General features: G+C 42.1%; 1 protein-coding gene across 2 annotated transcripts in view; it reads left to right on the forward strand.

The window, feature by feature from the left end:
* Positions 1-22,187, forward strand: part of LOC121871209 (calpain-9-like) — a 124,969-nt gene that overhangs the window by 49,731 nt on the left and 53,051 nt on the right. The window contains exons 1-2 of one of the 2 annotated variants that reach the window (XM_042373401.1): positions 13,290-13,335; positions 16,527-17,169. The exons of the other annotated variant lie outside the window; for it this stretch is intronic. Of the exons in view, the coding sequence (XP_042229335.1) occupies positions 17,078-17,169 (92 nt within the window). The 5' untranslated portion in view covers positions 13,290-13,335; positions 16,527-17,077. Of the gene's footprint in view, positions 1-13,289; positions 13,336-16,526; positions 17,170-22,187 lie in introns of those variants that run through there. 2 annotated transcript variants of the gene reach the window in all.

Genomic DNA, 22,187 nt, shown 5'->3' on the forward strand with positions numbered 1-22,187 from the left:
GAAAAAAGCAAAAAAAAAAAAAATGTATTCCTGATGTAGCAAACTCACAAACTTCCTTAAACATATCCAGCAAGTTGTTCTAAATGCTGGAAAAACAATATATTTTTCAGTGGCTTTCACGAGCTATAATCATCATTTCCGAAAAAGAAAACCCTACCATCACTAAACTCAAAATCATTCAACAGCCGCTGCACCAAATACCATTATATTGTTACTGGAGGTAAATGGTTTTCGATAGAGGGGTTGTGTGGGAGGGGAACAGTTAATGACTTCCTCCTCCCCCTGGTTATGTAGAGTTCAATACCCGCACAGGAATGACCTTCTCTCACGTGTATCTCTGATGAGTCCACCTGGGGGATCTGAAATACTCTCTAGGGAAAGACTCACCAGTAAAAGACAAAGAAGTCAGAGAATAATTAAGTAGATATAAACAACAACAATAGATGATAATAACTGATACAAAAACACAGAAGGACACCGAGAGAACGATAAACAGAAGGTAGAAATATACTCAGGCTTCGTCAGGAGAAGTAGCACCCATCATGACCAATTTCCCCCCAAATATTGGCCGCAAGAGTTAGTAGTATGTGAGGTCGGTGGCTGCTGCACCTCATCTCGGGAGAACTGTTTGCCCAATACGGTGTGGCCTTCTCTGATTGGCTGTTATTGGTCATCTTTCCAGAGCTTCTTGTCAAATAGCGAGGATGTGGCAGAAGGGGATGAGGGTTATGATGAAGGTTGATGGTGTGTGTGTGTGTGTGTGTGTGTGTGTGTGTGTGTGTGTGTGTGTGTGTGTGTGTGTGTGTGTGTGTGTGTGTGTGTGTGTGTGTGTGTGTGTGTGTGTGTGTGTGTGTGTGTGTGTGTGTGTGTGTGTGTGTGTGTGTGTGTGTGTGTGTGTGTGTGTGTGTGTGTGTGTGTGTGTGTGTGTGTGTGTGTGTGTGTGTGTGTGTGTGTGTGTGTGTGTGTGTGTGTGTGTGTGTGTGATCACCCTCTCTACTTTTCCTTACCCTTTCCACCTCTCCTCGTGTTAATAGAAACTTGTCGTTTATGTAATGACCTGAGACTGTCCTCGTGTGCCACAGGTAAGGTGTTTCACTCCCATGATGAGAATGTTGCAGCCCTTACCTGCCCCACTTACCCCATACTACCCTTGCTAACACCTGACGCGCGTGACAGCAACATATTATTTTTTCTCTCCCTCTCTCTCTTCTCTGCATTACTCTTTTTTTTCCTGCTGTCACACTTTTCTTCCGGTTCTGCTTCTCCTACTTCTTCCTCTTTCCCAGTGAATGCGTGTTTGTTTGCGTACGTGTGTGTGTGTGTGTGTGTGTGTGTGTGTGTGTGTGTGTGTGTGTGTGTGTACAGTATCTGTTATCGGAAGTTACATTATACAAAATTATCCTTATATGTAATCATTCTTGGCTTTAAGTACTTTTTCTCAAGTACAAGTAAGTCCCAGTACTTTTGTAATTTGTGGAGGTGATTACGAGTACTAATACATTATGTAGAAAATTAGTTAAGTAATTTCAAGAATTTAGCTGTCAAGTACAAGTACTGTAGACTCTTTCGTGAAATTTCAAACACAAGTACCTCAAAATTCGTATTTGAATTTCGTGTATCAAATATAAATAAATATTTGAACCCAAGTCTGGCGGGTACCCAACCAGGATCCTGGAGGTGGTAGGTGAAAGACACCAGCGCGCCACCACTCCACCACAAACACTCTTTTGATCAAGTAAACAACTATAAATATGTGTAAACAAAGTCATGATAGAAACTGTATAAGAAGTTTAACAGGGAAATTCTCTTTGGGTGTTAAACTATGATAAACAAAAGTCTGGTGGGCGAGTGGATGCAGCGCTCGTCTCTTGTTCCATATGTCGATGGTTCGATCCCATGGTACAATAGTTTGCTGACATTATAATAATTCTAACACACATATTGAAATTTACTCAACTAACTCGCTCTAAAATTCGTCAGTGTAACAATTTTGCTGTAGTTTGTTCTCACTTCTATATTCTACTGAATCCATCCGTATTCCTGACTTCTGTTAACGAAGCAAGTGATTTCCAAAATTGTGGAAAGACAGAGAGAGAGGGGGAGGAGAGAGAGAGAGAGAGAGAGAGAGAGAGAGAGAGAGAGAGAGAGAGAGAGTCCTTTGCTGAGTGGGATTTGGATTTCAATTCACCCATCAAACTGTAGAGCGTCCGACAATGCAGAGGAAATGTGAGTCAGATGAATAAATTTCTTGTAAACCAGAGGCAGGAATGAGGGAGGAGGAGAAGGCAGAGAAGAGGAGAATATGTGAGAGGGATAAAAAAAACAGGGCGAGGGAGAGAGACAGGTAGAGAGAGATGGAAGGGGAGTGAAGGAGAGAGAGAGAGAGAGAGAGAGAGAGAGAGAGAGAGAGAGAGAGAGAGAGAGAGGAGAGAGAGAGAGAGAGTCATCCCATGTGTCCACACAATGGACCATCATCGTGTAAACTATAACAGAGTAATTATATTATTTTACGATGAGGTGGGAGGAGGCGGGGAAGAGAGAGGAAGGGAAGGCAGAGATTTTTATGTGAAGGGGAAGGAAAAGGAGGAGGAAGGATAGGAGAAAGAGGGGAAAAGGGGAAGAAGGAGGAGAGGGGAGAAGGAGTAGTAGGGGGGGCTAGGAAGAAGAGGGGAAGAGGACTGGGAGGGGAAGAAGATGAAGAAGAAGGGGGAATAAGAAGGAGGAGGAGGAAGAGGCTTAATGCAATTTGCCAGGGAGAGTTTAAAGAGAAGCGTGATTACTGTTTGTTAAGTAAACTCTTCCTGTTCCGAGCGATGAACCAAGTCGAGCCATCCCGGGTTTGGATGTGTGGAGGGGGGTGCGTGGGTGCGTGCGTGGGTTGATGGTTGGTAGTGGTAAGGAAAAAATAAGTGACAACTATGGAGGTAATTAGTAGATAGACGGAATGAGTGAGGTGGGAGAGACAGAATGAAATATATGGAAAATGACAGAAGACATTGACAGTGACCAAAGACATACTGTGCAACTGTTGTCTATTTTTGCTTCAGTGGTGAAGTAACTGAGGTTTGGCCCCGAGGGTAATATTATTTTGGTGTCCTTAATACTCATCAGTAATACTTGCATTGTACAGTCACTCAAAAAACTATCTGCACTTGGTGAGGGGAGGTCGATGGATTTCAGAATGAACACTGCGACTCTTGTTGTCTCGGTAGGGCTGACAAAATCCTTCGTCCATTGTCATATTGTCTCATCACAATTTTGTATAGATAGTTTTTGAGCGACTGTACATGTATCAGTCCTGTCGGCTCTTTTGCTGTCTCATGCACCTCAAGACTCGTGAACCCGAAGCAGTAGACTGTGATGCATTATTCTGTCCATAAATGCTTCGGGCTCACGAGTCTGAATCTTGAGGTTCGTGAAGCAGAAGAAGAGGCGACAGGACTTTTGTTCGTGATTGTACAATGGAAATTATATTTAGACAAGCAAACAAAAGCAGACCCTTAACACGGCTTGTTTTGCTGCGTGTTAGAAAAAATAGTATAAAACAAAATTGTCTTTAGTTCCCCCAAAACGTATAATAAAACGAGGAATATTACAGTTTGTTTACAAATTAAGTCTAGGGGACGCCTCTATACGGTAAGTCAGGTAAAGGGAGATGTGTTATATAAAAGGTGAATCACTATCTGTTCCCTCATGCACGGGGGCCAGAGACTTCATCCTCACGCGCCTCAATGTTACTGCCACTCTAACATAAGCTCGCGGTGAACTATGCAGTACATTGTTGGAAATAAAAGGCAAGAACTTTATAGGTGATGAACTAACATGTATGGCTGCGTGAACTTGTTTCTGTTAAATGTGTTGGATGTGGGTGTCAGTAATGTCATAATACTGCTATTTCATGGTGAAAATGTATAATATTCTGTCCGTATTCGGTGCTTCCCTGGTCAGGCATCGCATTTACCGAAGAAAAAAAAGATTAGCGAGCCAAAAATTCTCCTGTAAAAATAGATCTGGTCCCGGCACACGTTCCTCCACCATTTGGCGTGTGTCCAGGACCCAGGAGAAAATTTGGCCAATGGGTTCTGGCTCTACTGCAGGACAAATGGATTTTACTGGTAACAAAAGCGACTGGGGAAGGTCCTGGGCGACGCTAGGGCGACGGACGGAGATTTCGTTGACGTATATGTGAGTGCAGGAAAGTTACGCGGTATAGAAGTCCATGTTGAGGATGACGGTGGGGAATAACGGGCGCTCTTAGAGAAGCACCCGAGGGAAATGGGAATATATAAAGATGTTTAGGTCATGTGAAGTTACCTAATAAACTTCTTGGTGACCTTTGATGACACCCAGCTGACGTGTGAAGACCTTGGCTAAAAGAGATGATAGATGAAGAACCGTAAAAAATAACATTGTTGATTGAGAGAGAGAGAGAGAGAGAGAGAGAGAGAGAGAGAGAGAGAGGTCGTTGTCTATACACAAACCTGCTGTTGTTGGTGTGATCGGTAGTTTCAGTAACACTTATGTGACTTGTAAGGATCTTGGTGATGTCAGGTTTTCTGGAGAAGATCTTGGTGACACAGATGATTGTGAACTGGTAACAAAATGACTTGTTTCCAGAATGATGCTCTCAAAATAACTTGGTGGTTCAGAGATGACTGATAACTTGGTGCCACAGACCTAAATAAAGATGAAACTGGTGATTCACAAGTGACTGAATACGAGCTAGGTGACATAAAGATGACAAAGAGGTGACTACGAAGGACCTGGTGACGTAGAAGATAAAAGTCTGTTGTACGTATTGGTGATAGTAATATTATTATAGAGAAAAGGTCGATAAATGATAATATTCCTCGTGTTTTTGTATCTTTATTCAAAGATCTTTTGAGGATTGCCGTAAGGAACAGTCATGTGTGTGTGTGTGTGTGTGTGTGTGTGTGTGTGTGTGTGTGTGTGTATTTTTTATAAGCCTTTGTGATATTGTACAATAATTCACTGAAATAATTGCATTGCAACATTTAATTATAAATGTTTTTGCAGCAGCTAGCGTGTTGGTACGGTCGACCGAGAAATGAGAAATGGACCAAACAAAATCGTTATGGAATTGAAATACATTTTACTTACTTAAAATTATTGAATAATAAAAAAAAAGAGAGAGAATGAACGTATGAATTAGTTGTGGATGTGATGTCATGCATATTATATCATTCATTCATTCACTGTTGATCAGAAGCATCAAATTAAAAGCTGACAGTTATCCCCGGTACAGTATGTGTCCACCTGAATCAATTAATAATGTGTTTCAGTGCTTAATATTTTTGGGGGGTTCGGAAATCCTGTTGGTGCAAATGAAACACTATCAGGTTGACGGTACATACCACCTTTGATATAATATATTTCAGGCGTCGGTTCGCTGGTAAAAAATTAGTGAGTATGTTTCCCGCCCACAGCAGCATCAGATACAGTATATAACAGCATAACCACAAGTTCATAATATTCGGAATCAACAGAAAAATTGGCTTGACGATTCATAGTTTTACGAATTTTACCATGACGCTCTATGAAACACCTGGATCTAACGATGTAAATATCAGTCTCGTGAACACTTGATCTTTACAGCTTATTGGTGAACAGACGGTAGTGGTCATGAGAGAGGCTGTCAACACACAACCACCAACTACCACCTACCACAACACACAACCACCAGCTACCACCTACCACAACACACAACCACCAGCTACCACCTACCACAACACACAACCACCAGCTACCACCTACCACAACACACAACCACCAGCTACCACCTACCACAACACACAACCACCAGCTACACACAACCACCAGCTACCACCTACCACACACACACAACCACCAGCTACCACCTACCACAACACACAACCACCAGCTACCACCTACCACAACACACAACCACCAGCTACCACCTACCACAACACACAACCACCAGCTACCACCCACCACAACACACAACCACCAGCTACCACCTACCACAACACACAACCACCAGCTACCACCACACAACACACAACCACCAGCTACCACCTACCACAACACACAACCACCAGCTACCACCTACCACAACACACAACCACCAGCTACCACCTACCACAACACACAACCACCAGCTACCACCTACCACAACACACAACCACCAGCTACCACCTACCACAACACACATAATTATAACTCTACATAAGAAGACTTTACATGTATTATAATAAAAACCTAATATAATAAATTATTTTATTATAGAAGGGTGACAGAGGCAGCTTTCAATATAATTATACCATCTTTTCCCTTCACACACACAACATGTCCAACGCCTCACCCCTTTATATATTGCAAATTCCTATTGACTTTTTGTGTAGGAATTAACTTTGTACTGTACAGATGTTTAATTAATGTATTGGGAGGAATTTGACGATATGTAAGGATGAGAATATTGGTTGAATTCATGACACCAACCTGTGATTGATGAGCGGTCAACCATGGTGTGAGTGGGCAGGGAGAGAGGGGGCAAGGAGTGAGGGAGTAGGGTGTAAGGGGCAGAAACTGAGTTGGCATGGAGTGAGTGGGGAGAGACTCAGTGTGTAGGGAGTGAATGGGCAGAGTGAGTGTATAGGCATTGAGTGGCCAGGGAGTGGATGGGAAGGGGGTGAGTGGGCAGGTAGTGAGTGGGCAGGTAGTGAGTGGGCAGGTAGTGAGTAGTTAGATTTAATTATCGTTAATTTTGTTATAATTATTTTGTTTGTCTAATTATATCGTTCTCTATCTTGTAATTATCATTCTATCGTGAGAGGTAATTAGTATCGCGGTTAATACACTCTCCAGCTGGGGATGATGATGAAGTAATTAGTTTTGTCAGGGTTTCCTATGCTCTGTAGCCTAATGAAATATATTGTACCTCGTTCATTCACTGAGTTGATATGACTTCAGTATGTAAGGCCGCCCCTCACTTACCTGTGTGTGTGTGTGTGTGTGTGTGTGTCCTCCCCACCCTGCTGTATGGCAGCGAGACATGGGTCACATACAGGAGGCACCTCAAGGCACTTAAAAACTTTCTCCAACGTAGTCTATGTTCCATCCTCCGAGTTCGCTGGGAGGACAAGAGAACAAATGTCAGTATTCTCGCTGACACCAACTGTAGAAGCATCGAAGTTACCATTATCCATGAACAACTACGTTGGACTGGCCATGTTACCCGCATGGACGACAGTAGACTACCAAAGCGGAAAACGGAAAAGGTATAAGGATAGTCTTAAGACAAATCTGAAAAAGTGCCAAATCGACGCCCTCACCTGGGAGACGATTACTACACACCGTAACGCTTGGAGGAGCACTACACGAGAAGGTGCCAATAATTTCGAGTTAGCCCGACTACATAACGGGGCAAACAAGTGCCAACGCCGGTAAGACGCTGCCGCCGCCCCTCCCGCACTAGATGTAGCCCTCCACACTTACCACATCTGTGGACGACACTGCCGGTCCCGTATCGGCCTCTTTAGTCACCTCAGAGCTCACCAACGTAGATGACATCCTTAATAACTTATATCATTGTATCATAACTGGATGATCGTTATACTCGATTCTTAGTGACAGCAAAGTAGTAGTAGTGTGTGTGTGTGTGTGTGTGTGTGTGTGTGTGTGTGTGTGTGTGTGTGAAATGCCTGGGTATGGGAGGAAGGAGGAAATATATTACCATGACATCCAAACGGGGGGGTGGTGGTGGGTGGTGAGGGAAGAGGAATGGGAATGAGGAGGCGATGATACTGGTCTTAAATCTCGCCTCCGACAACAAGACAAAAACTAAACCACTAAACCTTCCCTCAATAAAAGACCTTAACCCTGGCCCACTTATCTTCAACACAAACAACAGTATGTGAAATGTGGCCGAATATTTATGCCCACAGAAACCCTAAAAAAAAAGAAGAAAAAAAGTAAAAAAAAAAGTAAAAAAAAAAAGACCTCAGACTTTTAACCTAATCGGAGTCATTCTTTTTCCCTCCTGTCACACATAAACTGGTAAAGATCGCGCACTTTATCCCGGACCAGTTCTCAGAGTCCCTCCTGTGAGCTATTTGTACTGATTAGAGCACCACCTCTCGTAAACACCGCCAGGGTGAGAAATATTGGCGCACCATTATTTCTTCCGGTGAGCAGCGTTAACGCCACCGCCGCCGATCACAGTTTTGGTATATATTGGAACATTATTCTGCTACATGCTTGTTTTGTTGCGTTTATTTATGTATTATGATAATGTTTGGATTTCTTCCTTGCGTAGTAGTAATGGTAATAGCAACAGTAATAGTAGCAGTAGTTATGGTTGTAGTAGTAGTAATAGCAACAGTAGTTAAGAGTGTACCCATATTTGTGTTTTACTGATGATAACGAAGACAATATTTACCTCAGAGTAGTTATGTTGTTTTGTTCATCAGGAAGTCACGGAAGTTTACCTGGGCTAAACACACCTGTGTCAATATACATTTTACTCTTCCCGGGAGAAATATTTTCCTCACCTTTATTCTTGTATTTCATCATAGAGTTTAATTTATTTTATTGTTTCTTTTTATATTTTGCTTTATTCCGTCCACACGTTCTCAAAGTAACCCTTCACAGACAGACAGACAGATAGATAGATAGACAGGCAGAAGGGTTAACAGGTTAAATAATAGAGAGAATAGGTAGGAGGAATGATAAAAAATAAGAGAAGAAGAAGACGAAGAAGACAGGAAAGAGCAAATAAAAGGAAGGGTTTAACGCAGAGGAAGGAAGGAGAACGGATAAGGATGAGATTACGACGGTGTAAGACGAGGGAAGAGGGATAGAGAGAGAAAGAGAGGGATAGAGAGAGAAAGAGAGGGATAGAGAAAGAGAGGAATGGAGAAATTAAAGGAAAGAAGGAGGAAGTAAACAATAACAACAACACGAAGGAGGAGGAGGAGTAGTAGGAAAAAGAAAGAGCAAGGAGAATATAGTCAGATGTTATGTCATCATGCATGGTGTAGTGGTGACGGAGGAGGAGGAGGGAGAAGGAGAGGGGGAGGGGGTAGGAGGAGGGAAAGGAGGGCGAGGAGGTGGAAGAAGAATTTACGAGGTAAGCCACGAGATGATAAAGAAGAAGAGGAGGCTGTAAGAGCTCTAAGCATGTTTATGGCAGTGAGATAATGAGTTCCTGTAACTTTACGAGAAATTGGTCAAGGATGAATTTCTGGTAATGTAATCTTAGCTGGACGAGTAATAATGTTAGGAATTTCTCGCAGTAATTCTACCATATATATATATAAACTGTAGTAGTCTTTTTTGTATTCTACCTGAAGGAAAAGTAGGAAAGGCTTCTCTTCATTGTCCAACGTATGTGAGTCACTAGTCATTGCCAAAGATATGAAGCAGTTCTTTAGCGATCACTGAGGAGGAAGAGACCACCAGGTGTTACAGTGATGGAAAAGATCTCTTACCTGTCTTTATTGTTGGTCCTTCGTGGTAGATGTTTCTTTCAATATTCTTTACAGGTATAGACACAGAGTTATCAGGTATTGTTGAGATCATCACCAGGTATAACTTCTCCAGCACTGATACAAGTAGCCAGGCATAAACCCCTTATATGGTTTCTGTGTGCAAGCTTCTACTACAACAACCTCGTCATCCATTACGTATCAGAGCGAGAGAGAGATTTAGCTCATCAAAAATTTTATGATCAATGGGAACGTAGATTTATCAAAGCACCATTAAAGGAATCTAGTTTAGCTATATTTACTAATTTGATATGTCCTGAATTCCATCATAATAATATTAACAAATACTTGAATATTTGCAACAATTAGGAAAACTTTCATCTCTAGTATCTTGAGTATCACACTTCACTACACTGCTCAATGTGCATGGAGGAAATTTAGAGAGTTTAGTAAACATTGTTCCAAGCATCTCTCTCTCTCTCTCTCTCTCTCTCTCTCTCTCTCTCTCTCTCTCTCTCTCTCTCTCTCTCTCTCTCTCTCTCTCTCTCTCTCTCTCTCTCTCTCTCTCTCTCTCTCTCTCTCTCTCTCTCCATCACGACCTATTATTATTATCAAATCATAAGGGAGGCGGCTGAGGATAGTTATGATGCAGGAGGTGAAGTGAGGTGAGGTGACGCAAGGCGAGAGTAGATGAGATGAAGTCATTAATGTTGAGTGAAGTGAGTTGAGGTAAGATGAGGTAAGGTGAGGTGAGGCAAAGTGAGGCGAAGTTAGGTGAGATGAGGTAAAGTAAAATGAGGTGAGGTTATCAATATGGTGCTTACTTATTTTTATTATTTACTCAGACACTTCAAAATAATTATAACACAATCACGTATATAAATTGATGTTTAGACGTACAGTAGCTAAAACAACTACCTGTGCATACTGTGTGGGAAACAATATGAGACAATGGACGATAAATTTTACTATATGAAGACTGTCACTAGTCATATCGACCCCTACCTGCACAGATAATTGTTTTAGCTACTGTACACATCCTTAAGTTACATTTAATTAATAATCTAACCTTTACTCTCTGTCTATCATTATTTATTTTTCATTATTCTCAACACGACTAAGAAAACAAAGCATCGACCAACATCACAAGAAATCCAATTCCCTTAACTTCCCGAGTGATAGATGCTGGCGAAACTCTGGTACAATTTAGAGACCTTCGTAAACCCTGCCATTTCCTCCTGATAAATAACACCTTTCTTTCTTTCAATTTCAGGTAAGGTGTTGACTGGTTGCTACAGAATGCATTAGATAACTCCTACATCAAGGTGAGTATTGTAAAGGATTAGGTAAAAGGGAACCCAACTTGTGTGTGCGAACTGTGATATTCCTATGATTGGATGGTAGAGTACAGTGCATTACTTAGATTAAAAATGCCACCACACTTTCTCTTTGATTTCATGAGAGATGTACTGTATGTAATCATTTCTTCATATTTATACTTGGGGAATATCACAAGATGTATTTTACTTGTCGTGTGAAGAATGGAGGTTAACCGGTGTTATATTTATATTTTTTATTATTGTATTTAATCATGATGTGTGTGTGTGTGTGTGTTACCTCCACCACACACCCATATCAACACTAGTTCGCTACATGACAGGTTTTGCTCCCTCGTTCACTACATACTTCAGTTACTTGTGTGTTACTGGATCTCGTGACTGCAATAGCACCAATTTAGAGCGTTGTAGTGAGAGCCCCGCTGACGTCGGCAACATCAGCTTGCAGTACCAGGCACAACGGTCACACTCACGCTCCCTGATAACGGTGTTGACCGCAGAATCACTGATGACAAAATTCCGTTCCCTTACCGCAATCTACCGTTGTCCGGAATGTGTGTGTGTGTGTGTGTGGCACCGCTGTCAGCCTGGCTATCATCGCTGTTGCATTACTTGAGCGAAAAAATGTGGAAAACAGCAGATGGTCACGTAGCTAAAGGTCGCGCTGTGTTGAGGTGCAGTGTGGGGGGTCCTGCTGCCTGTGATGGAGTGCTTGACAACACCCGAGACTGGCAGTACAGTATAATACACTGTCTGTTGTGGTTCTGTTTCATGTTCGAGGCTTCTACCACCACGCGCCATCACTACCACCACATTGTAGACCATCTCCACCACCACAACTCACCACACCACCACCACAACGCAACACACCATCACCACAAATCACCACACCATCACCACAACACACCACAACGCACCACACCATCACCACAACGCACCACACCATCACCACAACGCACCACACCATCACCACGGACCCAGGGTGAGGCGTGGCAGCTACTATAACACAAATAATCAAACATTTAGGTCGAGTGCCCCATCATAATGAGGCGCCGTCTACACTACAATCATTTTACACACCACGAATATTTCACAAGGGAGGCATGCATAGTTAATAACCAATATATATTCAATTACACTCCCTGGTGACTGAGTATGTAGATGAATGTATGTATAAAATGTTTGCTGGTATATGTTGAGAATGTTTGGCTGTCTCTCTGTGTGTGTGTGTGTGTGTGTGTGTGTGTGTGTGTGTGTGTGTGTTGACTGAGGCTTGTGTGGCTTATATATCAAGATTATTATTATTATTTTTGCCGCTAAATGAACAAAAGTCGACAATTAACAGGTAAAAACACACCTCTTGTGAAGTGTCTGTTGGTGTCATCCTTTATAACATTATAGTGTGAATAATGGACAGTTTAACCACAACAAAAAGTTTAATTAATGAGTGAGTGAGTGAGGACAATGGCGTTTTTTTATTAATTCTACGTACACAAAAGCGTTTTTTTTTGCGGGGGGGGGGAGAGGAGGAGGAGGGGGGTTATTACTATGGCGTGTCATTAGTATTCTCCCCGGATCATTACTTAATATACCTGAGGTCATCATCACCTTTAGGACAATGCACTACACACGCTATCCTCACCTCCGCTCTCTCTGTGACCTCGTGTCTCTCCACCCGGCCCCTGTGTTACCGTCAGTAGTGTTCCTCCCTCTGTGCCCAGCATGAGAGGGAGGGGTGGGTGGCTCTCATATTGGGGTGGTAATGGTGTAAGTTCTCCACTCAGCGAGACGCACAACCACTAGTGTTCACCTCTCGCATGATAAACGATCACGCCCCTTAATGACCACGCCCCTTTATACAACAAGACACACATTTATCATAACTTTCCGTCCTTGTAAACTAATTTATTTACAACTTTTTAAACTGTATGAATAATGACCGAAGCAACGTCCGCTGGCCCGTGTAACTTAAGGAAGGATTGCCACTGTCACTTCCTGCACTAATGGTCGTACTGGCAGTGATGGGATAAGTTTGTGCATCAGCTGACCCGAGTTAGGTTATGGTAGATGGTGGCAGCGTGACTCATGCCAGTGGCTCCTGTTGTTGGTGATGGTGGTAGCTTCTGAACAATGTTTTTATTGGAGAATGTTGTGTGGAGCGCTAGGTGAAGTCTGCAGATGAGATACTCGGTCGGTGCCTCGGTTCCTTATCGGCATTATTCGAACTTATCAAAGGCACTGAAGTTTAGTGACGATGTTCCAGTTGTTTAGATAAGTTTAGGTCTACATCAATGTACTCTTGGTCAGGTGTACACATTAGGCTGGCGGCCAACACCCCAAGGAATGCCCGCTATGAATGGAGGGGCAAAACACAGGAGAAATATGAATGAGATGTTGTAAAGGTCAGGGACTAGACAGCGCTGTCAGACGCAAGATCACGTGTGTGGCGTTGTGGCTCTCCGGTGTGGCGTAGCGGCAGCCCGCCAGCAGCTACCAGTCGAGCAGCGACCTCAACGTGCGAGCACTAGGAGGTAGTGATCCGCGGCACCCGGCTGGCCACACTGCACTGGATTATTACATAAACTAAAGTGGATACTTACACTTACAAACTAAACATTATAATGTAACATGTGACGGAATTTTGATAGCAAGATAATTATGTTTTGTTTCAATATCTCATTGTAGTGTGTTGCTAACTACACAAGTCGGCAGAAAAAGACAACAAGAAAGAAAAATCTCAATTGGCAGGTAAAAAAAAAGTTTGTCGACCAAGTGTTGTGTGTGGAAAACAACACACTGAGTGAAGGTCAACAAACACAAGTGCGCAAACCACCTGCAGACAAGTAAATTAATCTGCTAACATAAGCAGCGTTGACCTTAAACTTGGTGGTGGTGGTGGTGGTGTGTGTGTGTGTGTGTGTGTGTGTGTGTGTGTGTGTGTGTGTGTGTGTGTGTGTGTGTGTGTGTGTCGAACTAACGCTAGGTTGACCTTCATCCAGGGAGGAGTGACACATATGTTGATGATGAACAGCTGTAGTTCACCTAAACGAAATAGTATTGAACATGAACCTTTTAGTGTGTCATGTAGTGCCAGGTGTGTCGTAATGCAGTGTGTCAGGTGTGTCATTATGTAGTGTGTCAGGTGTATTGTGGTTGTTATAGTTGTTATTGTTGTAATTGTTGTTGATCTTAGTTTTTGTTTATTCTCTTTCCTTTTCCCCTTCCTTTAACCGCTCTTATCTTCAACCTCTCTGCCTTTTCCTCCCCCCTTTCTCCTCTTCCTCCCTCTCTTTCTCCTCTTTCTCCTCCTCCCCCTTTCTCCCCTCTTCCTCCCTCTTTTCCTCTTCCTCCCTCTCTTCTCCCTCTTCCTCCTCTCTTTCTCCTTCCTCCCTCTCTTCTCCTCTTCCTCCCTCTCTTTCTCCTCTTCCTCCCTCTCTTTCTCCTCTTCCTCCCTCTCTTTCTCCTCTTCCTCCCTTTCTTCCCCCCCTCTCCCTCCTCTTCCATCCTCTTCCCCTTTCCCCTTTACTATAAGCTACCGTACGAGGGAAACAGACCAATACTGATTAATCCTTCGATATAATCACCCATCTCTCGAGACCTTCACTAAAACACCTTCATTAACCTTTCAACAGGTATTATTCACCTGTATGGGTTCCGTCTCTCTTACCTGTTCCCCCTCTCTTCCAATAGACTCTCTCTCTCTCTCTCTCTCTCTCTCTCTCTCTCTCTCTCCTCCTCTCTCTCTCAAGTCATGGCAGTAAATAGTTATGATTGATTTTTCTCTCTGTTTATAGTATTCTCTTGTTGGGAATTTACTCTTTATCATTAGTTGTTTTTCTTCACCTTCATTTATCATCCTTGCTTCTTCCTTCTTCGTTAGCTCCATTTCATTAGGTAGTTATTATACTCAGCCTTCTCATCTGCTGCTGCCTCTTCCTCATTTCCTTCCTCCTCCTCCCTCCTCCTCCTCCTCCTCCTCCTCCTCCTCCTCCTCCTCCTCCTCCTCCTCCTCCTCCTCTTCCCCCTCCTCGTCTTCCCTGGCCAACCCCCCCTCACAATAATACCCTAACCCCAGGAAGAGCGTGTGGAGTGAAACTGCTCAACCACGTAACGGCGTTTTCCACTGGCTTGTTCTTCACTATTTTTATGTGTTTTTGTGTTTTTGTCTTTTTTTGTTTGTATGTGTTTGTAATTTTTTAGGATTTGTGTTTTTTACTTTTTCATTTTTGTTTGTTCTTTGTGATTTTTTTTTTGCGTTTTTGTGTTTTTGTGTTTTGTGTTTGTTTTGTAATTTTTCTTAGCTCTGAATAGTGTGGTCACTTGTGTACATAAATAGTGGCACCTCTCATAACAGTGGCACCTCTCATAACAGTGGCACCTCTCATAATAATGGCACCTCTCATAATAGTGGCACCTCTCATAATAGTGGCACCTCTCATAATAATGGAGACCTTTCCTATCTCACTTCTTTATAATGGCGCATCATTTAATATTTTTTTCCCAGCAAAGTGCCATAAACCAGCGTGCCATCCTTCATAATGCTCCATGGCACTGTAAAATTACCCTTCAAGGAGAAACCATTTTAAATTTAATACAACTGGTGGGAAAGAAATATATCCACTTCAACAATCAATCGATAACTTACCATAGAGCATTAGGAGTATTTCCCCTCCTTCACATGGCACTGAAAACTAGTACTCGAGCAGTGAATAATGGATACTCCTCTCGAGTCATGAATCTGGGTGGTGGAAGACGTCAGAATTGTGTATCCCAGTAAGTGGTATTTCACGGTCGGGATGTTTCATTGTGTACGCTGTATCGCTCACTCTCAAAAGGGGATCGGAAGTTCGTAAAAAAGTGTCGTGGGAAGGAGGTAGGAGAGGAGGAGAAGAAGGAATAGGAGGAAGAAGAGGAAACGTGATGATGATGATGATGATGATGATGATGATGATGATGATGATGATGATGATGGTGATGATGACGACTCGTAGGTACAGTATTCTGGAGGGATGACAAACAGACAGACGGAAAGATATAGAGACAACCATAAAGACAGACTAGACGACAGATATTTACACTGACAAATTGACAGAAAGATGGAAAGAAAATGAAAGAACGACAGATAAACAGACAGATAGGAAGAAAGCAGACAGACAGCAAGACAGAGAGACACAAAGAACGATACAGAAAGAGACAAATAGAAAGGAAGAAACAGACAGACACAGACAGACAGACAGGCAGAGAGACAGACAGAGAGACTACAAAGTGACAGACAAGTAAGCAGAAAGAGCAAGGAGAAATCTGAGAGAGAGTGTGAGTGAAGGAGCCTGTACACTGCGCCTTAACTGGACTGACTTCTTATCAAACTTGGTCTCCGTGAAGAATTGACTTAATTTACAGTCACACGGTGGAGTTGATCGATTCTACCCTCAAGGGACGGTTAGTGAAGAATAAATTGTTCGTAAATGGATGGAGGAATTTGACATAGACGTCATTAACAAAACGTATTCTTTGATTGATTGATTTGACGTAATTACAACCCTGGCGACGCACATTCTTTGACGTCTTGACTGTCAATACATCATAGCTTTAGGACGTCTCGTAAGTACTAAGGTAATATTATTATTAAGTGAAGTAATCAGATGAGATAAATGATATCCGATATGTTAACTGTTATCATAATGTGAAGGAAGAGTAATACTAACGAGTTAACTTATTTAAGGAACCAAAATGTTGTGATTTACTTAATATAGATGTGATTTAATATTAATGGTGCCAACTTTATGACGAAACCAAAGTGGAAAGAATCAAACAATTAACCAAACTAACATTAATAAAAATAAGGAATAAACCAAAGTGTCTGAGTCAACTATATAGCTAAACCAAAGTGGGAATGAATTATCCAGAATATAAACTAATGGAGTGGACAAACTTACCTTCTACAATAACTAAAGTCGTAAGGGTTTAATTCCCCCGATTTAGTCAGAATTCAAGAGATCACCTGCCAACTACCTTGACGTGACCTCAGCAACAACAACAACAAAATCGCCATTGTGAATTAACCGCGAGGTGAGGCGATGAGAATTAACCAGTGGATATAACCGGCCTGTGAGACTCTGACCTCAACACAATATGACAAACTAGCCGCCTGACGTAGTGCCTATTTGAGTAGTGACCATTGAGGCGACGTCCCGGGGGAGTGAGGGTCAGCATATGGACACAAAGACAGCTCGAGGAGCTACCTGAGGGAGGCTGGAGGACTCTCTCTCCACCATGACGGTCGACAACGCCCCCAAGGTGACAGGGGAGGTTGAGATCGACGAGTATAAAGTCCATGAGTCCAACTCCAACACAATCAAGTCCAGGTGAGTCAACAAGTCCAGTTTAGTATTACTGTATTTGATTTCAGCTAAACTTATCATTTTGTTGTTGGCGGATATATTAAATGGCAGGTAAGTTGTTGAGTAAGTTCACCTGCAGCGGTAGTGAAGCCAAATTAATATATGTTACAGTTTAATGCCGTAATATAAAAGTCATTTTAAAAATGCCATTATTGAATATCGCCAAGCGAAGACAAAGCATTTTACTTCATTATTTAACCTCTGAGTTATTCCTGTCTTCCCCTGAAGCTATTACCTGGTGATGTCACCTGTTTTAAATAATTACACAGACACACACACACATATATATATATATATATATATATATATATATATATATATATATATATATATATATATATATATATATATATATATATATATATATATATATATATATATATATCTGACATTATTAAACATTTTCACGGAAAATATTTTACAACTCAACATATTATTTAATTAAATTCTGATCCTAAAAACACATTTTTGTAATTATTAATAAATGCCTCGGGAGAATTTACATTTCATTTATTTATATTCATATTCATATCTGTGTCACTGTATAAATAATATGGAAATGTAATTCTGTCTCGTATTTGCCTGGTCACTATAATAGTGAGTCTCGTGTACACAGTGTGTCACCCTCACATGTAATACAAGGGGTGCCCCGCCCGATATATACCGTGTGATTGTGTACACTGTATGTGGGAAGTATGGAATTTATCCAGAGTGTCAGGGCATGTGTGTGTGTGTGTGGAATAGGAACTCATAAACGGGGGATCTCAGGTGGCAGCAGGAGGCGGTGGCGAGGATGGCGTCTTAACTTCGTCCTGAACTGACATATGGGGTCGCGATGAGAGAGCTGAGAGGAACAGTGTGATAATATGCGGTGTTAGACAGGTACAGCATAATCTTATACGCCTGTTTTTGTATTCCATATAAAAATGGAGGCAGATCAGGCGGGGGTTGGGGGGGGGTGTGGAGGAGGAGAGTTTAGGAAGTAAAAAAAAGTTGTGTTTGTGTGAATATTTATGTATCCGTGTGAGTATTCATGTACCTGTGTTAATATTCATGTACCTGTGTTAATATTCATGTACCTGTGTTAATATTCATGTACCTGTGTTAATATTCATGTACCTGTGTTAATATTCATGTGAGTAATTATGTGTCTCTGTGAGCATTAATATATCCGTATGGATTTAACTCTTATTGCTCTCACGTGTGTGTTAATAAACTGTTTACTACCACATTTGAATTCCATGACCACGTATGTTTTCCAAAGTTAAAATTCCCAACTATTACACGTAAGACCTCGCCCAGTTAACTAGTGAAAATCTCGTAATATGTGTTTATGCTTTGAAAACACTAAAAGTCAATGTTATAATTCTCAAGTTTTCTTTTCATTATCACTAGTTTATTTTTTGACGATTACAAAAATGGTCATGTGACGTTGTAAGAAAGTTGATACCATTACCTACCTTGAAATCACTTCATTGTGTACCTTTAGAAGTTTTGTGTAACCTGTGTGTAAGGAGGAGTAGGAGTGTTGGTGGTGGTAGTAGTAGTGATGGTAGCAAGGTTGGTGGTGGTAGTAGTAGTGATGGTAGTAAGGTTGGTGGTGGTAGTAGTAGTGATGGTAGTAAGGTTGGTGGTGGTAGTAGTAGTGATGGTAGTAAGGTTGGTGGTGGTAGTAGTAGTGATGGTAGCAAGGTTGGTGGTGGTAGTAACACCATATACCATAGCCGCACTTGTAACAGTTAACACTTACCAAAACTGCTGTGTCATCTCTGTTATTGACTGACCATGAAACTCTTTGTACACTCGCTTGGCTCAGAGTGTGTGAGTTACCATGAGTGACGTCTCCTACCTCTTCACCCCGTCACTCCTACACAACATGGCTATACTCTTACCTGCTCTTGCTTATATCGTTGGGTATAATAATAACACCTTCTTTACATACATATATTTGAGTATATTTAGGGTAAAATTTGATGTGTGTGTGTGTGTGTGTGTGTGTGTGTGTGTGTGTGTGTGTGTGTGTTATAGCACATATCAATAGTAATAAACCCAACACTTCTGAATGCTTGTAAGATTCAACTACAGTGTAATCTCTATATAACGAACTGTATGGAGAGAGGAATCCGTTATATGGAGGTTTTACTGATATACTTAGTTCCCTAAAACCCGACAACTTAATTTTAACAACAACAACAAAAATACAACAGTAGAGTAGGTTGTATGTAACTGTTATTGTCAGTAAGACCCGCCACACCTCAGCCAGACCCGCCACACCTCAGCCACACACCTCAGCCAGACCATACCTCAGTAAGACCACTCCAGCCAGACCCGCCACACCTCAGCCAGACCAGTCGGCATGTGGCCTCCTCGTTTGTAATGTATAGGAATATTGATTTGCTCCTCTTCTGTTGTACTATGAACCAAGGTGGGGGGGGGGGGAGGCGAGCTGAGGCGAGTTCTCTCTCCTCTTTTCTTCTCTCACATATATTTGCATCGCTATTCCTTCCCTCTCACACTCTCCACAACTCTCTCCTCTACAGCCACTCTTTTTCACCAGTCATTTTTCCCACAGTCGTATTCTTTTACCTGTTCCTTTGTTATGTTTCCAGTCTTTCTTTCTTTCTTTCTTTCTTTCTTTCTTTCTTTCTTTCTTTCTTTCTTTCTTTCTTTCTTTCTCCTACGTTGACACCTATCACCACCCCTCCTTTTATTCCCTCCCTCAATACACCATCACCCCAATCCCTCCTTCTGCTCCTCCCCCCTCTTCCATCCCCACCCCTCCTCTTCCTCCCCTCCCTCAATACACCTTCACCCCTTTCCTTCCCCACCCCTCAGTACCCTCCCCAGCTACCTGCTTTCATCATTCCTCTCATCTATTTACATCAAGAACCTGTGTCTCGTCGATCCACCGGGACCAACACCTGCCAAGCCACACTAATAACGCCAGGTGAATCTCTCCCACTAATAACAACTTTGGCTTCAGGGGTCAAAATCTACTCTGAAATAGAACTGAATTTTTTTATTTTTTTATTTGTTTTTTCGTGTTTGTTAACTATGTGGTGTTTCTGTTTAATGAATTAGAATTTTTTTTTATTTTTATTTTCATTTTTTTTGGGGGGGGGGGGTTGGTGGTGGGAGGTTTAGTCGTGTATTGATAACTCAGATAAGGAGGGCTAATAACTCACTCGGTTCCTTAACCATCATAATTTAGCTCCATAAACTACCACAATTCAGCCCCCTAAAACACCACAATTCAGCCCCCTGAACCACCACAATTCAGCCCCCTAAACCACCACAACTCAGCCCCCTAACCACCACAATTCAGCCCCCTAAACTACCACAATTCAGCCCCCTAAACCACCACAACTCATCTGAACGTTTTACATTAGAGGCCCCTTAAGCCAGCCCTCAACTCACGCTTCTTCAACTACACAAATTTACTATTTTACGAGACGTTTTTTCTTCTGTTTTTATTTAGTTATTTATTTTCTATGAAACGAATCCACTCTTTTGTGTTATGGTAGATGAGTGACCAACCACACACGTCATTAGGGAAGGGTAATGGTGATGGTTAGGATGATAGTTTATTATTTTATTATTACTATTTAAGTGTGTCTAGCTGTTAGTCTGTGTTTCTGTAAATAATCGTATTGTATCTAATTTGCATGATTGTCTTTCTGTATGTTAATCTTTGCCAAACTATCATATAAAATAAACAACTCTGAAGGAACAACATCAATTATTATCTAAATTTGGGATTAACAGAACTCTTGTGAGGTTAAGTCTTGTTTGGAAGGTGTAGAGTGTAGTACATAATTTACCAGTAAGAGCTTCCACCCCCCTGCGTGTTACTGTCTTGACGTAATGACGGTCCATAACTTTTCAACCTAACACGGAGTCGCTACACTGACCTGATACCCGGAAGTTGGTGGTGTGGCGGAGAGGAACGTGGGAGCCATGGCCGGACAAATGAGAAAGAGTAAAGGAAGCGCGACGATGAAGGAGGTGGAGGAGGAGGAGGAGGAGGAGGGGGAGGAATGAGGAAGAAATAAGCGTAACTGGTATTTGACTGGAGGAAACTTAGGAAGTGAAGAAGACTGAGAAGTAATGTTGGTTTGTTTTACCCGTGTAACTGTGGCTGTATGGCGTTATAGGTGATGCACTAACTCAGTCTGACACAGCACAGAGGGTCACTGGCTAATACAGCAGGTCATTGACTAACACTGCGGGTCACTGGCTGACTCAACAAGTTTATGCGATACACAAAGTGACTCTTTGTGACACAAGATGTCTCAGATTTGACAAGAAAGGTGGATCCTTGGCCGCACAGGGTAACATGATATCAAGGCAGGACCGTAGCTCTCACAACACCATGGCGGGATATCAAAAGACCTGACTGACAGAAGAGGTTGCAAGCTGGACTATCAAGTTCTCGACGCCCACACCAGAGTCGTGCTTGATACAACAAGGCTCTGTCAAGGAAGGTCCCGAGTGACATAACTGATGTCTAACTATGAAAAAACAAACAGGTTTTCTTGGTGATACAGCAGAGATTCCTGGTTAATACAAGTGTTTATGTGATGCAGGAGACCTGAGGGCGGGAGCCGAGATCATGAACTAGCGGTAGTTGGACAATTTCCTCGTGTAATCGCCCGTGACTGCAGAAACTATTCCCCAGGCGTGCGTCAGGCTTGAGTGTTGTGAGGCGCCTCTCCCCCACACTCTCTCACTGGTGACCGTAGCGCAACTCTCCCATATGATTAGGCGTAGCATCCTTAATCCCCAAGGCAGAAGATTGTATAGAAAAATAACAAATGTCTCGTATATATCTATTTACAAACTCTGAGGACACACGACTCTCACCTTTGTGTACAGTACATCGCTGGACACCTCGACTGTTTCGTTGGGATGTCAATTTGTTTTTCATGTTTTTATTTTTTATTTTTTGTTGTTGTTTCGGGGCTGTGGCGGTGACGTGGTAT

The sequence above is a fragment of the Homarus americanus genome, unplaced genomic scaffold (assembly GCF_018991925.1).
Source record: "Homarus americanus isolate GMGI-L3 unplaced genomic scaffold, GMGI_Hamer_2.0 scaffold40565, whole genome shotgun sequence".
In the NCBI taxonomy this organism is placed as follows: Eukaryota; Metazoa; Arthropoda; class Malacostraca; order Decapoda; family Nephropidae; genus Homarus; species Homarus americanus.